The following is a 23,405-nucleotide window of genomic DNA, read 5'->3' as shown; positions in this document are numbered from 1 at the left end:
ATACAAGTATTAGGGAAAAGAAGAGGCAGAAAAGGAGCAAGGAAGTAACACAGAAGCAATAACTACAGCTTTTACCCTAAGAGTTGAGAGGACAAAGGGAAGGGAGGCACTAAAATGTGGGAGCTTGGAGGAAGTACCCCATGAAGCTGGGACCTACATGTCTGGTGAGGTGCCAACTGCTGGGCTGGGCTGGTGGCTTAGGATCTCAGAAGATGGACCTTCCAAAGCTGAGATTTAGACCTGTGAAGAGTGGACCCCGCTTACATTGGCAATGGTGTGTTAGGAGTTCAGAAGGGGGACCGCACAGAACTGGGACCCGCAACTCTGAGGACTGGTCAGTTCCAGGAGAAGCTGGCCCCCTCTGAGCTCAGGTGGTCTTCCTGAAACTGGCATCCAGACCTCTGAGGAGTGCATTGCCCAGTTAGTGTTGGTACCTTGGGAGCTCAGCAGAGGATGTTTGCAGAACTGGCAGAGCTGAGACCCAGACCTTTGGAGGTGGAACCCTGGTTGGTTTATAATAGTATTTCTGAGGGGTCGTAATGAGCCTGGTTCCAAGAGTACAGGGGACAACCCTGGGAACTAGAATTAATTGTTCCTACTGGGAGCGACTGCTGCTGCCAGGGGTGAAGGGCTGTTGCTGGGGTAACTCTAACAGGGACAGCAGACGAGGAAGAGGGAGTATGTCCCTTCCTCCCTCCAGCTTGTCAGTGTTCCTGTCACTTCCTGCTGACTGACGCTGACCTAAGCTGGCAAAGGAAAAACACAGTGTTGCAGATTCCAAAGCCCTGAGCATCACTAAGCAGAGAGATGGCCTTCCAAAGCCTCTAGATTAAAAAACGTTTAGTCTTCTACCTGTTCACTGAGGTCAACTTTCTTCTTTGTGGTGTAATTTGGGGCCTCACAGGCAAAGTCTGCAGGGAGAATCCAAATCTGTAACGGGGACCCAGCCGTCGGAGGGGACTGTTTGGAGATTTGCTACCTCTTGGTTTGGATCGGTGTCAACGTTTCGGTGCCGCTTTCTTGATTACCGGCAGGCATCTGTCCTGATGTGCCTTGTTCGTGCTTTTTTTCTCAGCATGATGCTTAGCTTATGTCTGCACAGAGGAGGGAGACAGCCTAAACATGATTGTACTTTTGGTTCGTCTTGATACTTTAAGTGAAATTTCCAATTAGACAATAAGAGGTAACAAAAGGAATGATTTTCTTTGACTTTCTAGAGTGGGGCAAGGAGACTTGGTTTCTAGCAAAGGCTGTTGACCTACATACAACTTTATTTGATATGGAAATCTAAGTGTTCCTGTCTATTAAAAAAATGAAAGATAAGGAACATGAAACTATTCAGTAATTAAAGAAAAATGCATAACACACAAGAGTTATATGTATATGCATGATGTTTACGGATATATAACACACTACAGTTTTTTATGTATACGTTTGGTTAAGGGAGAACCAAATCTTTTCTATTAGGGTAGGCAAAAAAAGGGAAATGATCAAAGGAAAGACACAAAAAGAAAGAGGTACAGAGACAAAGAGTGGAGGGATGGACTGATACATAGGGATTAGAATTCTAGAAAATATAAGCCTATAGCAACCGTGTCACACAGAACAAGAGCAAGGGTGTGACAAATAGAAACAAGCTTTTCTGTGCTGACATTCTAATCTTGGGGCCTTTTATGACTTCGCCAGAGGCTCTTGAAGTCATACTGCTTTTTTACATTTGAGAGGTACAGAGGGAAAGAAACTTTGATTCTTTGCTGACCAGCAGAGTGCCCTACATGCATGTAGGAGGTAGTCAGTAAAAGCATGCTGAATGAGTGAATGAATGAATGAATGGATGGATAACTGTGAGAAAGATTTTGCCTATATTTCTTATGTATAAAGACTACCACATGGGTCCTTTAGAGAGGAAAACGATATGTGGGCTTGGGTTGTGATGTATTGATCAGGCTCAGTTGCTATTACATTAATAACAGCATCAAACTTTTTCTCCCAAAGGGCAAGACAGACAATGAGGGGGAAATTAATTATGAGAGAAAAGGTGAAATTTATAAAGACCTTGTCACATTTTTAAAAGAAAAATCAGCAAAATTTTCAGAAAATATGTCTAAACAGGTAAGTTTATAGACTCTTAAAATTTCATAGCATAGTGTTACTTGACTCAACTTTCTAATGAGAGTAATTCTGCCTATATTTGGACTTTGCTTCTATTTTCAGTGTTTTTCACAGTATAACATAAAATACGAAATAAGTGTAGTACTTTGAGAAAGTTTCTGATTCAGGTAATAGGTGTAAAATATTTCAGATCGCTTTCTAAATAGCACTCTTCATCTTCCCTTTTGAATTAATAACACTAAGAACAAAGGAGTCAGCCCTGTTAACGAAGCCCAGATGTTTTGATTATTTTTATCCTTTCTCAACATCCCATGATTACTACAGAATTGGATTGCCTTAATAAGTGTCACCTGCATATGCATAAGTCCTGTGCTTCTTTTGTGTCTTTCGTGGTTTTTGAAATAGTGTTGCACAAAGAAATCAGTTAATAGAGTTATTTTATGAAGTAAAATCTTGATTGAAGCTGATGTAGGCAAGAAACAATATGCAAGAAATACTAATGAAACACTCTTAAACTCCAGGCTGATTCCCAAGAGGTCAATTCCACAAATCCCACAAGAGATGACTTATCGGGCCCATTGTTTCCCTTCTGACCCTGCCACTTCCGGAGGACTGTTTTCTTACTGCACTGCTGCTACTCTTGTCCCGAAACTTCTCTTTGTCATCATCCTGCAAAGGCTTTTTATTGCCTGGTGTTTGAGCACCTGTTTTCCTGGACTCCAGTTTTTCCTTTGTTGTTATTGTCGTAAAATAACTATACAAAGCATAAAATTTGCCATTTTCACCACTTGAGTGGTATCACTGAGTGGTGTTAATTACATTCCTAATGTGCAACCATTACTACTGTCTACTTCCAAATCTTTTTCATCATCTCAGACTAAAACTCTGTTCCCTTTATGTAGTAACTTCCCCTTTTGCCTCCCCCAGCTCCTAGTAACCTCTCTACTTTCTGTTCCTAGACATTGGCCTTTTCTAGATATTTCAGATAAATGGAACCACACAATATTTGTCCTTTGGTATTTGGCTTATTTCATTCAGCATAATGTTTTCAAGGTCCACCCATGCTGTAGCCTTTGCCAGAACTTCATTCCTTTCTATGACCGAATAATACTCCATTTGTATATTATGCCACAATTTATTCATTCATTCATCTGTTGATGGACACTTGGGTTGTTTCCACTTTCTTGACTATTGTGAACAATGCTATAAATACTGGTGTGCAAGTATCTGAGTCCCTATTTCAGTTTTGGAGAGTATATACCTAGGAGTGAAATTTCTGGGTCATATGGTAATTCTATGTCTTAACTTTTAGAGGAACTGCCAAACTGTTTCCACCTAGACTGAACCATTTTATGTTTTTACCTGCAATGTGCAAGGATTCTGGTTTCTCCACATTCTCACCAATACTTACTATTTTCTGTGTGTGGGTTTGTATGTGCATTTATTGTAGACAACCTAATTATGAAGTGTGGTATTTCCTTGTGGTTTTGATTTGCATTTCCCTAGTGATGAGTGACGTTGAGCATATTTTCATGTGATTATTGGCCATTTGTGTATCTTTTTTTTTTTTTAAGAAATGTCTATTCAGTTCCTTTGTCCATTAAAAAAATGTTTTGTTTTGTTGGTGAGTTGTAGGAATTCATTATATATTGTGGATATTAACCCCTTATCAGATCTAATATTTGCAAATATTTTCCCCCATTCTGTGGGCCGTCTTTTCATTCATCTTGACAGTATCCTTTGATACACAAACATTTTTAATTTTGATAAAGTCCAACGAATACATTTTTGTTGCCTGTATTTTTGGTATTGTACTTAGGAAACCATTGCCAAATTCAAGGTCATGAAGATATGCCCCTCTTTTCTTCTAGGAATTTCATGGTTTTAGCTTTTAAATTTAGGTCTTTGGTTCATTTTGAGTAAAGTTTTGTATATGGTGTAAGTAAGATAAGGATGCAATTTTATTCTTTGGCGTGTGGATTCCTATCATTATCTGAGGAAGACATTGTTCTTTCCCCCACTGAATGGGCTTGGTATCCTTTTGAAGATCAATTTACCATAGATGTAGGCGTTTATTTTTGGATTCTCAATTCTATTCTATCTTGTTTATCCTTATAGAAGTTCTATACTATTTTGATTACTAAATCTTTGTAGTAGTTTTGAAATTGAGAAGTAATGAGTCCTCAAACTTTGTTCTTGCTTTTCAAAACTATTTTAGCTGTTTGGGCTCCCTTGACTTTTTATCTGAATTTTAGGTTTGGTTTTACCATTTCTGCAAAAAAAAATAGCATTGGGATTTCGAAGGGATTGTATTGAATTTATAGATTGCTCTGTATAGCATTGTCATCTTAATATTAATTCTTCCAATCAATGGACACAAGTGTTTTTCCATTTGTTTTTATCTCCTTTAATTTTTTTTCAGGAGTGTTTTATATTTTTCAGGGTCAAGTCTTTGTCTTCTTTGTTAAATTTTTCTGAGCATTTTATTCTTTCCTGATGCTGTTATAAATGATATTGTTTCCTTAATTTCCTTTTTGATTGTTCCCTGCTAGTATAGAGAAATAGAACTGATTTTTTTCATAGAATGCGCAGGCATGTGCACAGGGTGGAGAGGGGCAGAGGGAGAGAGAAAATCTTAGGCAGGCTGCATGCCCAGCATGGAGCATGATGCAGGGTTGATCTCACAACTGTGAGATCATAACCTGAGCCAAAATCGAGAGTTGGATGCTTAACCGACTGAGCCATCTAGATACCCCACTAGAACTGATTTTTGAGGGTTGAAATCAGTTCTGACTTTTGAATATGAATTTCAAAATCAAATCCTACAACTTTACTGAATTCATTTATTAATTCAGTTTTTTTAAATTTTTTAACGTTTATTATTGAGAGAGAGAGAGAGACAGACAGATAGACAGACAGCATGAATAGGGGAGGGTCAGAGAGAGGGGGAGACTCCAGGCTCCGAGCTGTCAGCACAGGGCCCTACGCAGGGCTCGAACTCACAAACTGCAAGATCATGACCTGAGCTGAAGTCGGTCGCTCAACCAACTGAGCCACCCAGGAGCCCCCATTAATTCAGTTTAAAAAAAAATCTTTTGGTCTTTCTACATATATGATCATGTCATCTGCAGAGAGAGTTTTACTTCTTCCTTTTCAATTTGGATGTAATTTCTTTTTCTTGCCTCATTACTATAGCTAGACCTTTTAGAACTGTGTCGAATAGAAGCAGTGAAAGGTACCTCCTTGCCTTATTCCCGGTATTAGGGGAAAGGCTTTTAGGCTTTTAGGCTTTTGCCATTGAATGTGATGTTAGCTGTGAGCTTTTCATAGGTGGCCTTTATTGTGTTGAAGAAGTTCCCTTCCCTTTAGTTTTCCTTTTGTTGGTGTACCTCATCATTTTGGTGGAGCTTCCTAAGCAAAACAGGCACATTACAGGGAAAAAATTGAGGGTTAGTGTGTGAAAATATCTTTATTTTTGTCAGTTATTGTTTCTGTAATGATAGTTCAAAAATAATTTTTACTTAGAATTTTTAAGGCAATTTTTCCTATGTGGCCTGTTTTGGCCTTTTCCATCTATCAAAGCCTTTAGAATCTTTTCTTATTCCTGATGTTCTGTAATTTTCATGATGATATGGTTGGTGCTGGTGTTGTTTGTTTTTCATTAATGGTGACATATGTCCTTCAGAACTAGAAAAATACTTTTTTCGTATCACATCTTTAATCATTCCTTCCTCTCTGTTCTCTTTGCTCTCTTTTTGAAACTTACTAGTTGTTTGTTGGGACTCTGAGATCCTCTGATTTTATTTTCTGTCACCCACTTTCTGTAAATATACTTTTACTTTATCTTCAAAACATTGTGCATGTCTTTACAATTTAAACTCTCATATTTTTAACATTTTGTTTTCAGGCGCTTATCTGTACAGATCATATGCTTTCATTTCTCTTGGAAAATGTGGGAATTAAACAGCAAGATCAAACGGTAGTTGTATGTTTAACTTTTTAAACAATTTGTAAATTGCTTTCCAAAGTGGTTGTAATATTTTACATACACACCAGCAGTGTATGGAGAGTTCCAGTTCTTCTGCTTATTTGTCAATAATTGGTCACGGGCACCTGGATGGCTCACTTGGTTAAATGTCCAAGTCTTGATTTCAGCTCAGGTTGCTCTCAGGGTCATGAGATGGAGCCCTGTGTCAGGCTCTCTAAAAAAAGAGAGATTCTCTCTCTCCTTCTGCCCCACCCTGGCTCACATGTGTCCTCTGTCTCTCTCTCTCTCTCTCTCTCTTTTTCTCAAAAAAAAAAAAAAAATAGGTATGGTCAAACCTCTAATTTTAGACATTCTAATAGGTGCGTGTACTGGTATCTCCCTGAGTTTTCATTTACGTTTCTTGAATGCATTCTTTCATATGCTTATTTGCCATTCATCTATCTATCATATGTGATGAGGTGTCTATTCAGATTTTTTTGCCCAGTTTTTTATTGGGTTGTTTGATTTCTTACTCAGTTGTGAGAGATCTTTATATATATTCTTGGCTTGCATATTCTATCAGATATATGACTTGTAAATATTTCCTCCGGGTCCATGGCTTATTTCATTCTCCAACCATTGCTTCTAAAGAGCAAATGTCCTCAATTTTTATGAAGTTTAACTTGTTAATTTTTTCTTCATAGTGTTGTATCTGATAAAGCTTTGCCAAACCCAGTGTCACAAAAATTTTTTCCAATGTTTCCTTTCTAGAAGTATTCAAATGTTAGGTTTTACATTCAGGCCTTTGTAATTTACTTCTTGTACATGATATGAGGTGCGGATCAAAGTCCTTTTTTTCTTTTGAATGTAAATATCTAGTTGTTTCAGCACCATTTGTTGAAAAAAAAAACATCCTTTCTCCATTGAATTACCTTTATATCTTTATCAAAATTCAGTTGTCCATTTGTGTGAGCGTATTTTTGTTCCACTGATCTGTTTGTCTGTTTTTATACAAGTACTAAACTGTGTTGATCACTGTAGCTTTATAGTAAGTCTTGAAGTCAGGTAGTGTAAATCTTCCAATGTTGCTCTTTTTCAAACTTGTGTGGCTATTTTACATCTTTTCCAAGTCCGTTGGAATGTTAGGATCAGCTTGTTGAATTCTTCATAAAAACACTGAAAGAATTATGGTTGAGATTGTGATAAATCTGTAGATCACTTTCGAAAGAGCTGATGTCTTAACAATATTGAAGTTTCCAGTCCATGAATATAGTATGTCTCTCCATTTAGTTAGAGCTTCTTTAATTTTTCTCAGCAATATTTTGTAACTTTCAGTGCATAGTCCTTACACATCTCTTGTGAAACCTACCTGTAAGCATTTCATATTTTGGGGGTGTTACAAAAGAAAACCACATGCCCGAAGTGGCATCACTTAGGCCAAGTCAACCACCTAACAGATATATTATTATATATCCTAAAATTATGTGTTACTATTATTATAGTATTTATACCTAAATAACTACAATTTCAACCAACCAGGAATGTACCCTGCAACCAGTCAACTGGAATTTCCTGGCCAATACCAGGAAATTTACTGATTTACCCCTTCTTCTCCTCTTAAGAGGGCAACCTTGCCTAAACAATATATTCCTTGATAGTCAAGTCCCTTTTTTAAAATGTTCTTTCAGCCTTTAAAAACTTTTCTTTTGTTTACTTCAGTGGAGCATCTCTCTAATTACCAGATGGGATGCTGCTGGATTCATGAATCCGTTAATAAAGCCAATTAGATCTTCACACTTACTCATTGAGTTTTTATTTCACAAGGGCTATGGTTAATGGTAGTTTTAAATTTTCAATTTGTGATTATATGTTGCCACTCAAAATACACTTGGTTTTTATATATTGATTTTATATTCTGAAACACTTATTAGTTCTAGTGTCTGGTTTGTAGATTGCGGGGAGTTTCTATAGAGGATCATATGATCTGTATATAAAGATCATTCCGCCTCTTCCTTTCCAATCTCAGTGCCTTTTTTTCTTTCCTTAATGCCCTAGCTGGAGCCTCCAATATAGAATTATGTAGAAAAGGTCTTTTGTTCCTAGTGGTAAAGGGAAAGCTTTCAGTTGCTACTACGTATAATGTTAGCTGTAGCTTTTCTACATATTAAATTTATAAGGTTGAAGAAGTTCCCTTCTATTTCAAATTGTTAAGAAATTTTATTAGGAATAGATGTTGGATTTTATCAAATGATTACCTTTTGAGATAATCATGGTTTTTTTTCTTTTTTTAGTTAATGTAAATTACATTGATATGAGTTTTCAAAAAATAAACTAACCTTACATTTCTGGAATGTAGGTTGTTCAGGATGTAGTGTCTCTATTTATATATGATTGGATCTAACTTGCTAAGATTTTAAGTTTCACATCTATATTTATAAAGGTTGTTGGTGTGTCATTTTCTTTAATACCTTTGGTTTTGGTTATCAAAGTGATACTGGCCTTATAGAATGAGTTTGGAAGTTTTATCTCCTCTGCAATTTCTGTAAGAGTTTGTGTAGAATTGTTATTATTTTTTAAATATTTGGTACCGAAGCCATCAGGGTCTGGAGTGTTCTATGTAAGGTAAGTTTTTCAAAAAGAGATTCAATGTCTTTAATAGTCATAGGGCTATGCAGGTTATCTATTTCTTTTTGAGGGAGCTTTGGTAGATTGTCTTTATTTTATTTAAAAAAATTTTCCACTGGTGTGAAGTATACATAACCTTTGCTATATAGTTTAACCATTTTATTTTTATTTTGAGTAATCTCTACCCCCAGTGCAGGGCTTGAACTCACAGCCCCAAGATCAAGAGCCACATGCTCTACCAACAGCCAGCCACATGCCCCGGTAGATTGTCTTTATAGGAATTTTTCCATTTCATCTAAGTTGTCAAATTTATTGGCATAAACTTGTTCAAAGTAATTCTTTTATTGGGGGCCTGGGTGGCTCAGTCGGTTAAGTGTCTGACTTCGGCTCAGGTCATGATCTCACGGTTCGTGGGTTCAAGCCCCACGTTGGGCTCTGTGCTGACAGCTTGGAGCCTGGAGCCTGTTTCAGATTCTGTGTCTCCCCCTCTCTCTTTGCCCCTTCCCCACTTGCGCTCTGTCTCTCTCTGTCTCAAAAATAAATAAGCATTAAATTTTTTTTAAAGTTCTTTTATTAATCTTTTAATGTCTGTAGAATACATGGCTATTGTTATCTCTCTCATTCCTGATACTGGTCATTGGTGTTTTATTTTTTCTTGATCTGTCTGGATAGAGGTGTATTGATTTTCAGTTTCCTCAGAGACTTAGCTTTTAGTTTCATTGATTTTTCTCTATTTTTTTTCTACTTTGGTATTTATTATTTCTTCTTTTCTTTTTACTTTGTGGATTATATCATGTGGTTTTGGTGGTAAGTTCTTCCATATTCTTGTTGATATTCTATCAGTTGTCAAGAAAGAGGTTTTGAAGTGTTTCAACTATAACTGGGGATTTGTCTAATTTTTCTTTTAGTTCTGTTTTTTTTTTTTTTTTATTTGCAACTCTGTATGTGCATTTAAGATTGCTGTTTTCTCCCTCTCTCTCCTTGGTTGTTTTTCTGAAGTCTACTTAATCTGATAATTTTATACCACTCCTGCTTTCTTTTGACTAATATTTGCATGTTCTATCTTTCCCCTCCTTTTACTTTCAAGCTACTTATATTTATATTATTATATTTGAAGTGAGTTTTTTTTTAAGTTTTTATTTATTTATTTTGAGAGAGAAAGAGAGCACAGGAGGGACAGAGAGAGGGAGAGAGAGAGAATCCCAAGCAGGCCCCACACGGTCAGCATAGAGTCCCATGTGGAGCTCAAACTCACAAACCAGGAGATGATGACCCGAGCCAAAACCAAGAGTCAGACACTTAACCGACTGACCCACCTGATGTTTCTTTTAAATAGCATATAATTGAGTCATTTAAAAAAAATTTTTTTTTAACGTTTATTTATTTTTGAGACAGAGAGAGACAGAGCATGAACAGGGGAAGAGCAAAGAGAGAGGGAGACACAGAATCTGAAACGGGCTCCAGGCTCTGAGCTGTCAGCACAGAGCCCGACGCGGGGCTCGAACTCACGGGCCGTGAGATCATGACCTGAGCCGAAGTCGGATGCTTAACCGACTGAGCCACTCAGGCGCCCCATAATTGAGTCATTTTAAGAAGAAATTTGTGAAACTTTCTATTGGTGTATCTACTGATGTGTTTAGATCATTTACATTTAATATTGATATGTTATGGCTTACACTTGCCAGTTTACTTTTGTTTTCTGTTCTTCTATTTTTCATTTGTTTTCTTTTTCCAGTTTCTATGGATTACTTGAACATTTTTTAGAATTCTATTTTGATTTATCCGCAGTGTTTTTAGTGTATCTCTTTGCATAGATTTTGTGTGTGTGTGGAGTTACTCTGGGTATTGTACAATATTATACATACATAATTAATAATTATCTATTGTTTGACATCATAGCAGTTTGAGTGAAACATAGAAACCATGTCTCCTTCAAACAATAATTGTATATGCCTCAATCCTTTGCAACTCCTGGTATGTCACAAAAAGAAAAGCTGTGGACATATTCTTCCTTTACAAATTTACTCTATGAGAATATGTCATTTCTCTTTCAACATAAACTTCTTATAAAAGCTGTAATACTATTACACTGATGTGACTGAAAAAATAAATACAACTTTAGTAAAAAAAATAAACCATATTTTCTTTTAAGTCCCTTTACCCTCTCTAATTTATAATTGTCTTTATTTCTTCTGCATACATTGATAACTATATGAGACAATGTTACATTTTTGTTTCAACCATCAAACTTCATTTAGAAAACTCAAGAGCTGAATGAACGTCTTTTGTATTTACCCACACTTTTATTCTTTTCCATTGTTCTTTTCTGATATTGCAATGTTTTCTTCTTTTATCACAGTCTTTCTGTTTAAAAACTTATTACCCTTTTAAGGTAAATTTGTTGATGACAGATTCTCTTCGTTTTTCCTTCATCCACAAATTGTTTTCGTGTTTCTTTCACCCAAGAACTTCTTGACATCCCCTTCATTTCTAAAGAATACTTACCCTGGATATAGTATCAGGCTGACAATTCTTTACTTTCAGTGCTTAAAAAAATGTTGTTTTAATTCCTTCTGTCTTCCCTGGTTGCTTTTGAGAAATCTGTTATTATTTTAATTGTTTTTCTCGTATAAGTAAAATATTGTTTCTCTCTCAACTGCTGTTAAGAATTTCCTTGTCTTTAGTTTGTGAAGTTTGATTATTATGTGTCTTGGCATGGATTTCTTTGAGTTTTTCTTGACTTTGTTTAGCGTTTTTTCAACTTTTTGAATCTTAGATTTATGTCTTTTTCTAACTTAGGGAAAATTCAAGTCATGTTAGAATACATTTTTAGTCTGACCCTCCTCCTCCTCTTTTTCTGTTATTCTGAGGACATGAATTTTGGAATTTTTGTTTTGGTCTCACAGATCTTGAAGCTCTATTCATTTTTGTTTCCAATCAATTTTCTCTTTGTTATTCAGATTGGGTAATTTCTGTTGTACTATCTTCAACTTCATGGATTAGTCATAATCCCCCTCCAGTTGTCTCTGTTTAGAATTTTGATTTGGCAGTTCCTTGGATTTTTTTTTTTTTTTTTTTTTTTTGGACTTTAAGGGTATCATTCTCTTTTCTTCTGGCTTGCACTGTTTCTGATAGGTCTCTTTTAATTGTTGTGTTTCTCCCTCTGTCTGTCATGTGACTTTTGTCTCTGGCTCCCTGCAAGATATTCTCTTTATCTGTAGTTTCAGCAATTTGTACGTGATGTGTCCCAGTCACTATAGCATTTGAGTTTACATTTTTCTGACAGTGGCGAGGAGTGAGTAGGTCAAATGCAGCTATTGGATCTGTGTGTGCTACAGCAGGGGGTGAGTTTAGGAACATCCATTACTATCAGCCTAGCTCTGTTAGAGACCTCAGTCCCAAAGTGGCCCTCATCCAATGTGTGCCACTAAGCAACACAAGTTAGATGCATCCGAGACTTCCTTTAGTGAAGTTACCACCAGTGTTAATTTTCAGATAGCACTAGATAATTCAGAAATGATATCATTATAAAAATTATTATTTTTTTAAATAAAGGAGAAGAGATTCAGCGACAAAAAGGAAAAGAAAGAACCAACTAATGAGCCACCTGAGAAGGAAGAAGCAGCCCCGGTTCAGAAAGCTATTACTGGTTCAGGCAAGAGAACACTGGAGAAGAACCAAATTAATTTTGGGAAGAGTCAAATGACCAAGAGATTAGAGCCAAGTTTAAGCTGGAAGGCTACCGCTGGTTTCAAAGAGTATGTGGAAATTTGCGTGATGGGTTTTCTGATACATCCTCAGTAACCACATTTGCCTAGTTTTTCACATAAGTTTATGTCATAGCAGGAAAGTACTAGAGTAGATATTTACATTCCCTCCGTAATGCAAGTGGATCCCTCCCTACTCCTCTTCATATACCAAGTAGAAGGATTTGATGTGAATAGGGTTTACATGTGGGCACCGGAAGGGAAGGGAAGGGAAGAACACAATTCACTCAGTAAGTCAGGGAAAATAGTGCATGAAAAAGATGAGAAAACACATGGAGACATCTCAGGAGCAATGTAAACATAGTTGTAGGGACCTGATTAAGTAAGTGCTAGGAGCATTTAGGATGACTAAAATTATGTGGAGTTAATCAGGGAAATCTTGATAGAGATAATGTCTTGTCATTAACAGAACTTTAAGTAAATACTATAGAAAGGCTAGTAAATATTAACAAGCCTAAGTAAAGTAGACACTGGTTTGTTGAATGTCTGAAATATACAAAACTAGTTCCATTTTGGGCCATCTATAAATAGGTGCCAGAGCACAGATTAAGGACCAGCCTTATGTAAATATCAGAGCAGTCAGAAGTGCCTAGAGCACTTTTTAAATTAGCAAATAGGCTTACAAGTTTCATGTCACCTGATTGGGCAGGGATTCTGAGGACCACTGGGTGATTGCATTTTGCCTACAAACCCAGAGAGCAGACGGAAGGAGTCCTGTGGAAAGAGGAGACACTCTTGCTCCTCTAATTCTCAATTTTGAGGTGTTTGGTCTTTGTGACTATTTGAGTCTGAAAATGACAAATACATGGGCTGCTCTGTTACCTGGAAGGTGAATTTTTAAAAAACTGCGTTGCCCACGTGCTTACGTTTTTCAATCAGGAAATTACCTAACAACAATTTAGTGAAAACTCACTATGTGCCAAGGACTGTGCTCAACCTGGGAATACCTGGAAAACCGATACGGGCCCTGCTGTAGTGCTGGGTGTGGAAGATCAGAAAAGAGGCAGCTTTCAGCCAGGGCAGTAGGCACTTTAGTAGAAGGCACAGAGGGCAGGGCCACCACAGTGATGGCAGCCTGTTCCTAGCACCTGTTCCTCACGAAAGACATATTGGACCACATGCTCCTCCACTACATAAAGTACATGGCTGTGCCTGAGAGACAGAAGGGACATCTCAGGTGTCAGATGAGGCTGGAACTCATAGCCGTTTTCTGTATTAGGAGAACATCACTTGGGTGCATAAAAGTGATGGAATATTTGTATGTATTTCTATTTTTTAATTTCCAATTAATCCACATAAATTAATTTGAAAAGTTTATGTGTTTTTAGGTACAGAAGCCTACTAAGAGACCCCCAAGAGGAGAAACACAGAAGAAGACCTGAAAGGTCAGGGCCACCTGTTAAACCCGGAAGAGCGCAGTTAGTTCGGTATGTGTCTATTAACATGAGCTGTTCTCCCACCACCCTCTTTGTTTGTTTGTTTGATTGATTTGAGAGAGAAAGAAAGATGGGGCTTGACGAGGGAGGAGCAGAGAGAGAGAGAGAGAGAGAGAGAGAGAAGATCCCGAGCAGGCTCCGCACTGTCAGTGCAGAACCCGACATGGGACTTGAACTCACGAACCATGAGATGATGACCTGAGCCCAAACCAAGAGTCGGACACTTCATCACCTGAACCACTCAGGTCCTTCTCCAGTTTCTTTAGATGCAAGTTTATATTGTTGACTGAGACTTCTCTTTACTAATGTAAGGATTTAGTGCTATATAGTTTATAGGGCTATAACGCTATAAAGCAGTCCTTTCTGCACTGCTTTAGCTCTGAGCTGTGCACAAAAGTTTTTGATATGTTGTATTTTCATTTTCATTCAGTTCAATGTGTTTTTTTGTGTTTTGTTTGTTTGTTTTGTTTTGTTTTGTTGTAATTTCCTTTGAGACTCTCTGCTTTGAGCCAAGAGCATTATTTTGTTTCCAGGCACTTGGAGATTCTCCTGTTCTGTTTCAGTTACTGATGTTTTGGTTTGATTCCACTGTGGTTAGTGATCATACTCTGTATAATTTCAATTCTTTTAAATTTGTTGAGGTTCTGTGTGGTCAGGTTATCTTGGTATAAGTTCTTTGGGTGCTTAAAAGAATGTGTAACCTGCTGCTGTTGGGTGGAGTGTTCCATAAATGTGGAATAAATAATGTTTATTTGGTGTTGTTGATTTCTTCTGTATCCTAGCTTATTTTCAGTCTAGTTCCATAAATTGATGAGAGAGAAGTATTGAAGTCTTCAACTATAATTGCAATTTTTCTGTTTCTCCTTTTAGTTCTGTTTTTGCTTTATGTATTTTGCAGTTCTGTTGCTTGGAAATACATATTTAGGATTACCATGATTCCATCTTTATGTAATTTCCTCTGTGTCCCTGGTCGGTTTTGCTCGGTTTTGTTTTGTTTTGTTTTTCTTTTTTGATGTCTACTTAATCTGATATTATATAGCCATTTCTGCTTTCTTTTGATTGTTTGCATGGTGTATTTTTCTTCCTTTTCTTTCAAACTAACTGTAACATATCATTATATTTGAAATTAGTTCCTTGTAGATGGCATTTGGTTGGTTCCCTTTTTTTTTCTTTTTTGTCCATTAAGTTAAACTCTGTCTTTTAAGGGATATTTAGATCATTTACCTTTAATGTCATTATTATGTTAGGGCTTAAGTTTGTCATTATGTATATTTTTTTCTGTTTGTTCTTTTTGATTTTTATTTTCTTGGTTTTCTTTCTCTCCCACCATTCTCTCTAACTCCCCCCCCCACCCCGTTCCATAAAAGTCTTTTTTAATTTATTCCATTTTGAAGCATGGTAAGAGAATGGGTAATTTTTAAACTGTAATAATTTTTGAGATTTTTTGAGTCTTAATTGTTGGATTAATTCTTCTTAATTCTTCCGGGTCTTATTTAAATCTTATGTTTTAGCAGGCCTCTGATACCACGTTGGCGGGATAAGGTGTGTGGTGCCTCCTCAGATTAGAAAAGGAATTGCAGGGTTCAAGTAGGCCCTCACTTGACACCTGGCGGGGGGTGGGGGGTTGGTGCAGGTGAGGGGATCCTCATTATTTATGAGTGGTAGTGGAAGTTCAAGCTCTGCCTGGGCCTCTATGGATACCAGCTTGTCTGTGAAAGGCACGGGCCTTTTATTACATTGACATTGGGGTTTGGGATCAGTGGAAGTCCTGACTCCCTTTTAGTCCTTCTCTAACACCACCCAGCATGGGGATTAGGGAGCTTTGCTGTAGCCTGATAAAGTTCTCTGTTTGGCCATTGCTAGCAGAAGTGGGGATAGGGCACAGTGTTTTCTGTGGTGTTGACAAGAATAAATCATTTGTTGCCTAAAAGTTTTATGTTGTGTTAAGCTATTCCTTTTCTGTTCCTCTGACGAGAAAGAGCAGGCTTTCCTTAGGTGCTTGTTTTTAAATTTATTTCTGAGAGACAGAGAGAGAGAATGAGCAGGGGATGGACAGAGATAGAGGGAGACACAGAATCCGAAGCAGGCTCCAGGCTCTGAGCTGTCAGAGCAGAGCCTGACACAGGGCTTGAACCCACGAGTTGTGAAGTCATGACCTGAGCTGAAGTCGGATGTGTAAGCAACTGAGCCACCCAGGCGCCCCCTCCTTAGGTGCTTTTCTCCTCTGTGCCCACTGGTATTTCCACACCACTGTCTTCTCTAGTACCCTGTCTGGGATATGTGAGACAAAAAGAAATCCAGGGAACTCCTCACTGTGTTGCTTCTCAGGTCTCCAGGTCCCTAGATAGTCTTTCTTCTCCATTCTCCATTCTTCTCCATTCTACAAACAGAGTTCTCTCAGGTTTGTTTTACATATGATATCCAGGATTTTTATGTACTTAGTGGGAGGAATAAGGAAAGGTATATCTACTTCATCTTTCCTGAAATGGATGTTTGCCCTAAAGCATTTCAATTTTAAATCAAATTTTAGTGAGTCCGAGAACTCCAGAGTAATAGATAAGGGTAAAGGGGTAGTGTATCCAAGCAACAACCATTAGTCAGCGATAAAAATGAGAACTTCTCTATCTCTTCTTGCTTAAGTGGGTACAATGATGTGGTAGAGAAGTATTTCTTATGGTCGAGTTCATAGCTCAATGAAACATTGAGGTTTGCTTCTTTTTACCTCCTGAATGTACAGCTGCTGTGGGACAGGACAGGACAGGAAGGGAATCTCATAAAATGGGGAAAGCCATATAAAGTTATATGTCAAAGGATTCATCACTGGAAAAAGAGAACAACTTTCCGTTGGGGTATTGATTTTTTTTTGACATGATTTGAGACTGATTGGGTAAATCACCTGCTCTTAACTCCAGGAGTTTGTTAAGCTAAAACATTTAGAGATTCCCGAGAGAATATAGGTTTATTACGTATATGTTTATATCTGGGACCTTTGAGTTAAATTTACCTTGGTTCTTAAGTCAGCCTTGTCTACCATTATTTTGCTCTGTAACCAACCTAGGTTTCTGGACATTTGTTAGACGAGAGAATACATTAAACTAAAACTCAGCTCATGCGACTTGTTGAATTGGAACAGAAGCTTCAGTTCAGGATTTCATTCCACTGTGGCCCGGAGAACAACTCTCTGCGCCACAACACCTTTGAGAAATTAAAAGAATTATAGAATCTTAAAAATTAATAAAACTTGCAAGTTACTACTATGAAATTACTAGTAGTATGCTTTCTACTGTGCTTCAAAACAGGTGAGAAAAGACATTTATAGAAGAGAGCACATGAGGGTTGGAGGGAAGAGAGGATGGAGATAAACAGAAAATGAGAATTAGATATGGTCATGAAAGCTTGAGTGAACTAGCTGGTGACCATGACCTTGATGTTAAGTTGGAAGCTTCTAGAGCAGTGAGGAAAAAGTGTACTTTCTTCCATAAGGGAGACACTCTCCCTGTGAGGCATTTGCAGCACTGCCCGATTAAACTTCCCATGATAATAGAAATGGTTTATATCTGAGCTACCTGGTATAGTAGTCACCAGCCACATGTGATTGTTGAGTGCTTGAAATGTGGCTTCTACAACTGAAGAACTAATTTTTTTTTTAATTTTTTTTAACGTTTATTTTTTGAGAGAGAGAGACAGAGCACGAGCCGGGAAGGGGCAGAGAGAGAGGGAGACACAGAATCCAAAGCAGGCTCCAGGCTCTGAGCTGTCAGCACTGAGCCTGATGTGGGGCTGGAACTCACAAACCATGAGATAATGGACCTGAGCTGAAGGACGCTTAACCAACTGAGTCACCCAGGCGCCCCTGAAGAACTAAATTTTTAATTGTATTCTATTTCAATTCAATAAAGACATTTAAATAAATATAAACATATAAATAACCACAAGTTATTTAAATACTATGACTGGTGGCTATCTTTTTGTACAGCACAGCCATAGGACATATACTAATTCCCTGTTCATTTCTATTTTCTTAAAACAGCACGCAATTATTCATCTCCTCACTTAGATCTTAAAGATCAAGAACTGAGAAGGTGTTAGATCTTCTAGAACTCGTTGCTTAAGTTCGTATTGCTGAAATAGTAACGATTATAACCAATTCCATGTTGTAGCATAAATATATTTATGTTATGTGGTGGTTGTTATTGTTCTTAGTAAGAGTACTGAGAAGATTGAGGAAATCGTTAGTGAGAGCTCCTCAGAGAGTGAGGAAGATGAAGAACCACTTGATCGTCAGGAAGCAAATGCAGATTTGCCATCAGAATATTGGCAAATTCAGAAGCTGGTGAAATATTTAAAGGTAAGACAGACCTTTTGTATTGTGTTTACAATGATTATTTTAATTCCTTTCCCAAAAAGGTATATTCTGCTTCCACATTTATTGTATGTTTCTTTCAAATAAGGGTAGTAAAAATGCCTGTTATTATTTAAGTGTGCACAGGGGAAGGTCTTACTACCCTGAGGATAGTAAGGTTACTTCTCACGGAGCAGCCAGGCTGCCTGGTACCAGCCCTCTCCCCTGGGCCACAGTAACCAGCAGGTATTATGACTTGCCATCCTTTTACAATTTGTGGTATGTTGTGGTGGCAAGAGCATGGAGTTTTGAAGTTGTACTACAAATAAATTTTAGGCCGTGTCACTTAGCAGTGTGGCTTTTGGTTATAGTTTTGAGCCTTATTTTTCTTAACCCATGGAATAAAATTAATACCTGTCCTGTAAGATAACTTTAGCATTGGAAATACATATTTGAAAGATGCAGCATAGTGTTTGGTACATTGTAGTTGCTTAAAATATGTATTGGTCCATTTCCATTACTCTCAACATATGTGAAAACATGTTACATAATAATGGTCTATATAATGTATTTAAGACTTGGATGGGGGCAGGGCAAGACAAATGATTTGCCAAAACCCAGATTAATGCTAATAGATCGTTGATATTGATAATGTCTAGGTAGGCCATGTCTAAAGCTGTAGTTCAGAAGCACTTGTAAAAATAACATTTTTACTTAGGTCTTAGTTTCCTCTAGCTTCCTAGGTCTTTGATCAGATGAACCAAGGGCATTTGCCAGTGGCTTTGCATATGTAAAGGTGTGTATGTGACTCCCAAATTACTTAAGGATACTTTCCTGGTGCCTTTGAGGTCCTTCCAAGCTGACAGGTAAAATAGTTTATGTGAACATTTTTGTGAATTCGACAAAAGTCTTCTCCATGGACACAAGATTGTAGCTGAAAAAGTTCTTTTTGCAAGAAAAATATGCCCTTTTTCTTAGCATGGCCCCAGCTGCAATTCCCTGCATTTCTCAGAAAAAAAATTTCTATGTTTTCCTGAATCCTGAATCCCAAGAAAACTTAGTCAAGAAATTGGGAAATTGGGAAAAAGTATTCTAATTCTCCATTGCAACATAGATTTCAATGGCCAAACTGGAATCTGGGCAAGCAGATGAAATTTTCATCATTAAAAAAGGATATGAGCTTCTGTGAAGCAAACCTTAATGCCCACCTTGGCTATGCTTTTGAAGGCCTCCTAACAATTTGACCAATGTCAATGCAAAATGCAAGATGCATTTGACCAATGTCAATGCAAAATGCAATGCAAAATGAAGAATTTTTTGTGTGTGTCTGGTGTATTTGTCATGAAACAAAAATCAAGACTATTGGAATAGACAGTTAATGCTTTGTTTTAAAACTTAATTTAAGAATAATATCTTATAAATAGTAAATATTTTTATATCATCTTTCAGTATTTAAAATGACTTCCATTTGGCATTTATTTGTGGTAATGTCTCCCTCTTTTAGTGTTATCAGCTATCAGGTGGAGATCATTTTTACATGTTACTGCAATAGATATACTTTGTTTTTTTAATGTTTATTTAGTTAATTTTTGAGAGGGGGGAGGGGCAGCAAAAGAGGGAGAGAGAGAATCCCAAGCACAGAGCCCAATGTGGGGCTCAATCTCACAAACCGTGAGATCAGACCTGAACTGAAACCAAGAGTCGACGCTTAATTGACTGAGCCACCCAGGCACCCCTGGTTTGGGTATTTTTTTAACGGAAAAACCTCTGAAATTTTTAGTATCTCTATCACAAAAAGTGACTTACTGTTTATTATTATGGAAATTCTTCACCATTATGGTCGTCATTAATACCTAAAAACATATAAGTGAAATTTGGGGAAAAAACATGGAATAACTTACTATTTTAAGAATTCCACAGAATTGGGAGGGAATTCTGATTTCTTATTCTCTGATCTTGAATATTCATGTCTCTGTCGGGAATTTAGAAACCCTATCTGGAGCATAGGCTGGAGTTCAAACTCCATGGTCGTGCACAACCCCTTGGCAGGCGTCTTTGTACACAAACCATGCAGTCAACACAGTGGCCCCACTGAGCACACATAGCACCAATGTCCAGACTCAGGAGACCTTCCTGATCCTTTACTGAACCATGGATCTTCCCATGATCTCTCCTGTCTTCATAAAGCACATGTCACTCTGGGGGGAAAATGGCATCAGAGAACTTTGCCACCCCACACTTAAGTAGCTTGAGCCAGATGGACATTGTGGCTTGGACATACCTTTTTGGAAGGAGATTGGAAGAGCCCTGGTGTTTTTCCAAAGAATTCTTTTCTATTAACTTTATTTCCTTAGTCAAAGGAAATAAAGACTCAACAGGGAAGACGCATGGATGGACCAGGAGGCAGACTAACAGAGCAGTCTTCCATGTTGGAAAGACTTTAATGGAGTCAGTGTTCTACTAACTCAGTAGCCTTGAGGGAGTTGGCTAACCTCTCTAAACTTCAGTTTTCTCATCGGTCAAGATGGCAAAAGAAATGTTCTCATGTTTTAGTATTATTATGAATATTAAGTGAAATCTAACATATGTAAAGTGCTTAACAGAAAGTACTCGATACTTGTTAGCATTAATAATGATTTCTATTACATATTATTACTGTAGACAACATATGGTATGGAATCTTCTTGACTTGCACAGCTGGCCCTTCAGTTTTTGCTTCACATTTTCTAGCAACCAATAAAAGGGAGGAAATGCAGTGAGTTAATACAGTGAGGGAAATACTCTTACCATCATAAGGTAAAAATGGCCCAGTTGCCAATGTGTGTAACTGATCCTGGTACTAAGAGCAGAAAGAATTTTCTCTCTGACGGCTTAATGGAGCAAACAGTGAGTGTGGTAGTGAATGACATCCTTAATAATAAGCTCCCAGTGAACATGGCAATGAGAGTTTCTCATAATAGCCTGACTATTGAATAACTATCTTGAGTTTTTCAACTATTTAGGATAAGTCTATATAATATTAGGCCAGAAAGGGATGCACTGTTTCTGTCCCAGAACAGCTAAGGAAAACATGTATTGATGAAGTGCTACTTAAGCTTGCACAAGTTATTCATCAATAAATCATGTGCAAATGTGATACTTTTGGCCAGACAGTAAATTGCTGGGAATTATTATAGTTCCCACAGGTAGATATTCTTAACATAGCCAGCAAAACAAGTATATCTACAAGTGGCTTTGGGCTTTTTGACACAGATAAATGTTTTATATGGGGACACAAAAGGATATTAAATGTCCAAGAAATTCAAAATTGAATGTCTCTAGATAATCTCAAAATAAATACACCTGACATTTTAATTTGCAAAATTATGCCTTAAATGTAGACTTACACTAGCAGAGAAATGTTAATGTTGAACCGACTTTCTACTTACCATTTTCCAAGTGATTGCTGAAAAAAATTCAAAGAGCTCATTAATACCCAAACAGGTCAATGAACTATAGCTTGTTATTTATCCAGAGCTATGAGCTCAGATCTTGGCATGTAAGTAAAGGGAGTTTGTATTTAATTATTTGGCTTTGACATGCATTCATTTCAACTTACAAGTTTTATGTATGTATATATTCTTTTAATCTGGATTTTTAGAACACAATTTAATTTTTAAACTAATGAAGACTTTGCATTTTTACTCACCAACCTTCCAACTTCTCCCCTCCCCCCACACACGGAACTGATGACTCTATGCCCTAATTCTAAATGAAGCAATAAACCACCTCTTCAGCTTCCTTAGTGAGAAACACTTACATTCTGCCTTGTTATCTTTATTGTTCAGCTTGTCTGTCGCGTCAGTTACTTGAATGGAAAGACCGAATTAAACTCATTGCTGTGTCTTGCAGGGTGCCTAGCCAGTGAGCACAGGCTTGCCTCTCCAGCCCTCCGCTTAGAAAGTGTGATGGGGAGAGAATGAGGTTCCCAAGGGGCTGGGCTGTGCTGTGCTGTTCTTCACGCTCAGCTCCTTGAGAGCAGTTTTTCCTTCTTCTGAGCCAGAGCTGTTCCCCCTGCTGTTCACGTCTTTCCCACCTTCCCTTACTTTCCTCTCTCCTCCTTTTCCTGCTCCCTTTGTCCTTGTAGATATGCTATTTTATTGCTGTATTTGCTAGCTTTATATGGATATTATTTTCTCCCCTGGCCAGGGCTGCTTTAAAATCTTGCAATAAAATGTTTCACTTTGGATCTATTCCAGTGACTGGGAAGATGGTTCAAGTGTATGTCCCACAGTAATCTGTAAAGGTAGTGTGAAAATAATTCTGCAAAGATACAGAAGCTTTACCCATTACTAAGTTATATGGAGAACCCCTTTGTGCAATAGGAGGAGAGTTGCTGAATTTTATTTTGTTTGGAAATGTGGATTTATTAGTCACAAGTATTAAATGTTATAAATTAATACAAACAGGTTCTCTTCAGTAAAGTGAGATAAAATATTGAAAGGTTGTCACCATAAGTAGATCTGCATTTCATACACCTTAGTGTAAGTATCATTAAACTAAAGACTGAATTTCTGGACACAGGGTTGCAAGCCTACGAAATCCATTTTCTATGTGGATTGAAGGAGGTCTGGATTTGGAACTCAATACTACACGATAAGTAAATCCAAGAGAAAACTGAGGAGACTATAGAGTGATGCCAAGAATGTGGTTGGTCAGATTTTAGGTAGTTGGAACGGATTTCAGAGGCTGGGTCTAGAATCATGCTTTATCTCCCCCATAGGCATTTCCTTGTCACTTGAGGATAAGATGTCAGTGTTGTCCTGGCATCAGCTCCAGGCTCAGATGGGGGATTATTAGCAAGCAGGTTTGTAGACATCTGCCCCTCCTCTGATGTGCTTCATTCAGCTGGTCTTATTCCTGAGTCCTTGCGGCAGGCAATAATGGAAGAATCTAGGGTTAATCCCCAGGGCCATTTCCCCAGTTGTGACTCCTCCCTGCAGGATGCCTCTTTCTACACCTGGGATTTTGATCAGAGTCCAGCCAGGGGACCAGGATGATGAAAGCAATGCTTTAGAAAGCATTGTCCAGCAGCAGGTGGTATATAGAATGAATTGGAGTGGGAAGAGGCAGAAGGCCAGTGACAAGGGGGCTTCGAATAGGATAATGTCCTTGGA

At 37.7% G+C, this 23,405-nt stretch overlaps 1 protein-coding gene across 4 annotated transcripts in view; it reads left to right on the top strand.

The window, feature by feature from the left end:
• ODAD2 (outer dynein arm docking complex subunit 2) overlaps positions 1-23,405 on the top strand; it is a 179,597-nt gene that overhangs the window by 13,737 nt on the left and 142,455 nt on the right. For all 4 annotated transcript variants that reach the window (XM_045465769.1, XM_045465771.1, XM_045465768.1 and 1 more), the window contains 4 exons: positions 1,996-2,112; positions 12,260-12,462; positions 13,800-13,898; positions 18,111-18,255. In XM_045465769.1, coding sequence (XP_045321725.1) covers positions 1,996-2,112; positions 12,260-12,462; positions 13,800-13,898; positions 18,111-18,255 — 564 coding nt within the window. The remainder of the gene's footprint in view (positions 1-1,995; positions 2,113-12,259; positions 12,463-13,799; positions 13,899-18,110; positions 18,256-23,405) is intronic.

Source organism: Leopardus geoffroyi, chromosome B4 (assembly GCF_018350155.1).
Source record: "Leopardus geoffroyi isolate Oge1 chromosome B4, O.geoffroyi_Oge1_pat1.0, whole genome shotgun sequence".
In the NCBI taxonomy this organism is placed as follows: Eukaryota; Metazoa; Chordata; class Mammalia; order Carnivora; family Felidae; genus Leopardus; species Leopardus geoffroyi.
Note: the sequence above shows the minus strand (reverse complement) of the source record. Positions and strands in the feature narration are given on the sequence as shown.